Here is a 6,800-nt window from a genome sequence, read left to right on the forward strand (position 1 = left end):
GCGCTCTGGCGCGAGAAACAAAGACCGAAAGCAGACACAAGCCGGTCGGTTTCTTCTGCAGCAGCAGCAGCTCGGCCAAGAGAGATACGGATCCTCACGCCGCGCGGCTTATCGATTACATATCTATATAGGCGTGTGTGCATAGCCGAGAGCCAAGGCGATCCGCTTTCCTATTTTAAATGATATGCCTACGCATATATTCGCGCTACGCCGAGTGTAAAGTGTCCCCGCTTCGAACTCTCTCGCGCCTCGTGTTTTTCTCCAATTTTTCCACGCGATCTCGCGTATACCGCTTGGATTGAATTGCTTTGTGTTATAATAACGTCGCGCTCTTTCATTCGATCGTGCGCGCGCGAGAGAGAGAGAGAGAGTATTGCTGCACACTCGTGTCTGTCGGAAGGCCTTTCTCGCGCGCCGAGACATTGAGCTTTATGAACTTTGACGCTAACTTGATCAATCGATCATCTTTTCGAGTAATACTACTTCGCTATATGTGTTATGTACACGCAGTGATATACTCGCTTCTCTGACTCGTAGACCACTTTGAAAAGTATTCCAAGCGCTTATTCTCGCTGCTGATGTGTACATCCTTTCTCGATCCTCGCGCGCGCGCTCCCCTCACTGTATACGCAGCGGAAGTCGTCGCCGCGCGCGCGCTAACGTCGCTCCGAACAAAAAAAGAAAAATAAAAAGAGTCAACTCGACGCCAAGAGAGCTGAGGGCTCGGTCGTTCACGCTCACGGGTCACGACCTTGTTCCGCTTCCCGGCTTCGCATACCTGCGCGTTCATAGTGCGGCACTCGGCCCTCTCTTTCTCTCTCTCTCTATATATATATATATATATAATATGCGTGTACGAGCGCTTATCGAATCAAGTCAATACGCGGCCGCTGTTTGCGCACCTCGAGCCCGGAGCAGTCGTAAAAACGAAGCTTATGCGGCTGCGATAAGATAATATATCGTACAGCGAGAGAGAGAGAGAGAGAGAGAGAGAGAGAGAGAGAGAAAGCTCGTGCGCGAAAAATTGACAATAAGCTGATAATGCGAACGACGCTTTGTCATTCGCGAGGAAATCTCAAAAACACGACCGAGTTCTTTCGTGTTTACGATGGCAGCGTTTACCTATATGCGTATACGAAATCGGCGCGCGACCTTTGGCTACACAGCCGCGGAAGACAATATCATCGCGTGGGAGAGAAACAAGCTCGCCTTGGAATTTCGCCTTACGGTCTCCTCGCTCGGCGTGTTACGTTAAAAATAACAATAATGCGACGATGACGCGAGAAAAAGAACGTTTTTCAAATCGACCAGCGCTAAACGGATAGCGGATCGTGATGCGTGTAAACGGATTTACCGTGCGCGGCTCGATTTAATTCGATATAAATCGGAACGCGTTATATTCGTTTCTCTCTCTCTCTCTCTCTCTGTAACACACGCGCAGTCCAATTACCGCCGCACCGGAGCAGTGCATGTCACGCGCGAGTAAGTGCAACGGCCGCGCGCAGCCAGTCGCGATATTTCCAGTCTACGCCGAAGGAATGCGCCGAAAATAGGACGGCTGCTTGAAGGAAAATCTGCTCTCTGTTTCAGCCGCAAAACCTCGTCCTGACCGGCGAGTTCCCAGACTGTGATGTGAAACTCTGCGACTTTGGCATATCCCGCTACATCAGCCACGGGGCTGACATCCGCGAGATTTTGGGCACGCCCGACTATATCGGTAAGGATCATAGACATCGGGAGAGATGTTTCGAAGGCAGAAGCGAATCATAACGACGACGTCTCTTTGTTCGCAGCTCCGGAAGTACTGAACTACGAGCCCATAAGCCTGGCGACGGACATGTGGTCGGTGGGTGTGCTGCTTTATGTCCTGCTGACGGGCTGCTCGCCCTTCGGCGGCGACAGCAAGCAGGAGACCTTTTGTAACATCAGCCGCTGTCGGCTCGACTTTCCCGACGACCTCTTCGAGGAGGTCTCCCAAGAGGCTCAAGACCTCATACGCCGGCTCATCGTCAAGAATCCGAGGTACGCAACGAGCCTCTGCATTCGATCTTCTCTATTTTCGTCTAGCGCAAGCTCTGGAACGTCTTTCAATAACTCCGGACCTTTTTTTGATCCCCTTTTTTCACAGCGAGAGGCTCTCAGCCTCGGAGTGTCTGCAGCACTCGTGGTTCGGCAAGTTCGAGGACGTCGAGTCGCCCTTGGCCCTCTACGCGTCGGAGTCCAGCAGCGCCTGTGATAACGCGATCGAGTCGTTGACTGCCGAGCACAAGTCGGACGACGACGTACTGCTGCTGGACCTGTCCGTCGACGAGACGGTGGAGGGTGTGTCGATCGAGCTGGAGCCTACTGCCGAGGTAGAGCCGGTGGAGGATCGAGTAGCCGAACCGGCCGACGAGGAGGAGTCGGCCACGCTGGAGGTCGTCGCGACGGAGCAGCCGGAGAGCGAACCCGACAACGAGACCAGCCTCGAGCTCGAAACGGTCGAGGAGACGGAAACGACGAGCGGCGCGCTCGAGCTCGACATTCAGAGCGCGGAGGAGCACGTGGAACCCGACGGCTCGAGCGACCCACTCGAGGAGCAAGAGTTGGCGGAACAGCCTTGCCTCAACAGCACCACTCCCAGCAGTGACACCGGAAGCTCCGAACGGGTCTACTTGAGGAGGATGAGCTCGACCGTGCCGAGGACCTCGAGCAGGCATCAGTTCACTGGCCTCTCGTCCGAGCGCCGAAGCAACTTCAAGCGAAGCATGGATTACCTCGCCAGCAAATTCTCCGCCAGCGCAGATCTACTCTCGGTCTTGGACGACGGCGTGCTCGACATGGAGACTTCCTCCAGGAGATCGTCTGGTAAGTGGGAACTACTTTTGGAAACAATTCAAATATCCCGTTGAAATGGTCTCCGTTATAACTCGTCATCTTTTTCACAGTCAACAGCGCGACGTCGCTCAGCGAATCAGTATTCAAGTGCACGCCCGTATTCATCTTGGGCGAGGAGCAGCAGTGCAGCGACAGCGGCTCGGACACGGTCTCGGAGATCTCGACCGACAGCTCATCCGACCGCAGCAGCATCTACTCCGACGACTCGCTCGACTTCATTCTCTACGGCAAAACGACCCAGGGCCGCGTGAGCTACCCCTTCAGCGCGAGCGAGTCGCACAGTTGGAAACAGCGAAACGGCCTTGGCAACGGTAACAACAGTAGCAGTAGCAGCAGCAGCACCAACAGCGCCAACAGTGCTGCCAGCGGTCTGCGCCATGGACCCCGCGTCTGGCCGCGTGAGTGCAACGGAGCCGTCAGCAAGGCTCTGAGTCGCTTCACCAGCAGCGATCATCACCACTACCGCCATGTGTCGAGCAGCATGAGCAGCGTAAGCAGCAGCACCACCAGCAGCAAGTCGCCAATCGTCAGCGTGAGCTCGAGCATCAGTAGCAGCATAAGCCTCACTTCGAGCTCGGCGATCAGGAGTGAGTGTCGATACTTTTGTTTCGTTTACTATATGCACTTGCAGTACCCCAAAGGACTGGTTTAATGAGATTTTTCTACTTTTCAGCGAGCACGACTCGTATGACTGGACTCGAGGCGCTGCGGCGAGAAGGCAACAGAGGCGAAAGTTTGGTGGTAATCCGCGAGCCAGTGAGGGCTGGCAGATACATGCGGTACAGCGAGGTGCAATGCGAATCCGTTCAGGCGCGGATCCGAAGATTTCAAGTTCACGGATCTTCGTAGAAAGTCAATCGATCAAAAGCAAAAACTTCTTTGACGCAGAGAGCGCGTGATGTATTTTGTAAATTGTACACGATCCGCATCACTGCCGCTACAGCTGCGTCGTAGGGACATTTGTAAATATTAATCAAAATAGCAACGCCCTGATGGCTGCTATGTAAGCTTAATTAATTTAAATGAATCGCGGCCTACCTTTGTTTCTTCATTTTCTGCGTATTCGCCTAGCGCGCAAGCAAGTTCTTACCGAAAAGTATATCTAAAGTTATATTCAGCTCTCGACAGTCTTGCTCTGCTGGAATGTTGAAACATTTTATCATTCATTGACGTCATAATGAAACTATTTGTATTTTAATGGCGGTTAACGCGACTTTTATCTCTATTAAAATAAAAGTAGTTTGCATCTACTTTTTCCGTAAGACGGGAACGCTTGCGCATTACGCGAACTCGAATATTAAGAGTGTGTACATATCGTGAAGCTAGGAAATTTATCGAGAGCGAGTGCATGTGTTGCGAGAGAATGTAGATGTTTACTGTTAAAATTGCGCGTCGCTGTTTGTGTGCTTGAAGAAAATTCGCGGACGGACAATCAAGGTTAATCTGAGAAGTTTGCCGGTTCCGCGCTAGAGACTTAGAGACTGATTTACTACCCTCCGTTCGGCTAACATTAAAATACTGTCTCCTGCTTAAACTTGAAAATTGATTTTTAATACAAGTGAAAATACAAACAAGTGAACACAGAGTGCCTTGCAGATATTTCAACATAAAAAATAGTCAAAGTTCTAGCAGACTGTGAATGCACAATCTAACGCATCAAGAGGCACAGATTTTTGTTTATACGTCAATGAAGCACAGCATTGTCTCGCCTTTTTATACATAGTTTCTAAAGTTTTACATTATATGTGTAAATATCCGAAACAAGTGCTTCGATCTTTCGTATATACGTGGTCTTGATCCTATCGTGCCTTGATATCATATTTATGCTAATAACGTAAAATTTACAAATAGGAAAACAGTTTTTGATGTCGACCGAGCGATTAATACAAGTAACATTCTTTGATCGTAATATTTGCCCAACTTGTTCGCGTTTCTCCGAAAGTGCCTTGCAGCTCCCGGTATATTATATTTTCTATCGAGTCAGTGCTGTGTTGTAATTTAAAGAGACTCTTCAGAGGTCGACATTAATATTTTCAGATATTTATTTTTTTCACTCGTCTGTATGTCTGCTTCGATTGACTCTTTCGAACTAGCAAGCCCCAAGTAAAAATTACGCCAATCAAACAATAAAATGAAGTCAAGTTTAGTTTAAAAAATTAACTTCTCTTTATTTTTACTTGGAACTTGCTTGAAATTTTGAAAGCCTCGCGAATCAAGCGACAAAAAAGACGCGAGTATCGACGACTTTATTACCTTTATAAAAGAAGCGTTTGTACTATAAAAGCTATTCTTGCTAGTCATAATTGCTGAATTACTGCAAAGCTTTGTATATTTCTTTCGCTTCTTTCGATCCTCGCACATTATCTTATGCGCGACGAGTGCAGCCAGAAAGCAATTTTCCCTCGTGTTCAATCTAACGTTTTTGTTGTTTCTCGCGGAAGTGAATGCACACGCTCATTGGCCGCGCTGCCAACGAGCGTCGTTGTGACACCTTTGCGAATCGCAGTTGCAACTCCGGTTTTCTAAATGTTTCATACTGTTTTTTCCTCTCTAACAGAATGTTACATTGCGTTTATATAGGAAGGTGTTTCATCGACACCAAACGATTGCTGAAATCGCGTGCAACTTAAACAATTAATTTGCGTACATGGAATCTAAATGTAAACGACGTATTTACAAATCAAAATTTTCTTTCCTTTTGCAAAAATTATTCTTGGTTTGTTTGGGTGAATTTTTAAGCTATAAAGAGATATGCAAAGCCTTTCCGAAGAAAGCTGATGCCACGTTCCGACTAATGAATTTGCAGCCATCATGATACTGCCGCCGACAAGTTGTTTGTGTGGATACATTGTAAGCGATTTGTTCAATAGAGTCAAAGTCATGATTGCGGACTCTTACCGTGAATTAAAAGACCGTTCTCATAATAGATAGACCGGGGTCAGCGTACTTGATTACTTTGGAAGAGACATTCTTAGCATGTTTAATTGAAGCGCGTGCTAATTACTTTGTAAAATATTGTACATTTATTGTGATATTTATATTATCAATCTAATATATTTAATTAATATAACTGATATGTGGCTAGAAAGGTGTTTATTGAATTTCCGTAATCAAAATTACTATTAGCGAATAGTACAAAGATTCAATGATATATTCTATAATCGAAAACCGTTTAATTTATTTACTTTTAAATAGTTTATTCGTATATTCTTCAAACAAGTTAATGCAAGTAACAATGCAAAGTTTTTTTTTTGTTACATCAAGTATCTTTTATATTCAAAATTTTGTACGCACCTATCATTTTTATGTATGCATACAGGTTAATGCAGCCTCTGGATAAAAAATCTTTAATAATTTTAGGCAATCGAAAAAAGAGATGTAAGTTTGTATACGTATCTTCCAAAGTGATATTGTATCTTCCAACGTCGAATCATTACGGACTGGCAACGAATCGCTTGCGCGCAAGAAAGCACAGGCCGAAGAACAGTCCTATTCACGTGTAAATCTTTCTCATTTGTATCTTATTGTTGTGGCTTATTCTTTTGTCCTAGCGTGCGTTGGCCTCAGTCTAGTATGCGTTCACGTCCATCATCTTGTACTGCGCAGCTATTGATATTTTCTTGCGTTTCCGCTAGAGTTTGGACTGCTTTCATCGTCATAATCAACTTTATCAAAATTTATTTTCGACAAATGAGTAATACTTATACTTATTAATGCCATTTATCTTTTTTACCCACACGCATAAAAAGTTTACATCGTCCGATCATCCTTTACTTACCATCCGATTACACGAGCGTCAATTATCGAAGAAGCCGAGCGCTTTATAGGAATATATTCGAAAGACCTGTGTAAATAACTGATTTAGAATATTACGATAATTTTAATAACTATATACAATAAATAACAAAACTATTTCAAAAGCA

The 6,800-nt window shown here is 46.1% G+C and overlaps 1 protein-coding gene across 1 annotated transcript in view; it reads left to right on the forward strand.

The window, feature by feature from the left end:
* LOC100118283 (death-associated protein kinase related) overlaps positions 1-6,800 on the forward strand; it is a 21,278-nt gene extending 14,478 nt beyond the window's left edge. The window contains exons 4-8 of the mRNA XM_031927294.2: positions 1,591-1,717; positions 1,794-2,022; positions 2,129-2,847; positions 2,928-3,464; positions 3,551-6,800. Of these exons, the coding sequence (XP_031783154.1) occupies positions 1,591-1,717; positions 1,794-2,022; positions 2,129-2,847; positions 2,928-3,464; positions 3,551-3,726 (1,788 nt within the window). The 3' untranslated portion in view covers positions 3,727-6,800. The remainder of the gene's footprint in view (positions 1-1,590; positions 1,718-1,793; positions 2,023-2,128; positions 2,848-2,927; positions 3,465-3,550) is intronic.

The sequence above is a fragment of the Nasonia vitripennis genome, chromosome 3, assembly GCF_009193385.2.
Source record: "Nasonia vitripennis strain AsymCx chromosome 3, Nvit_psr_1.1, whole genome shotgun sequence".
NCBI lineage: Eukaryota > Metazoa > Arthropoda > Insecta > Hymenoptera > Pteromalidae > Nasonia > Nasonia vitripennis.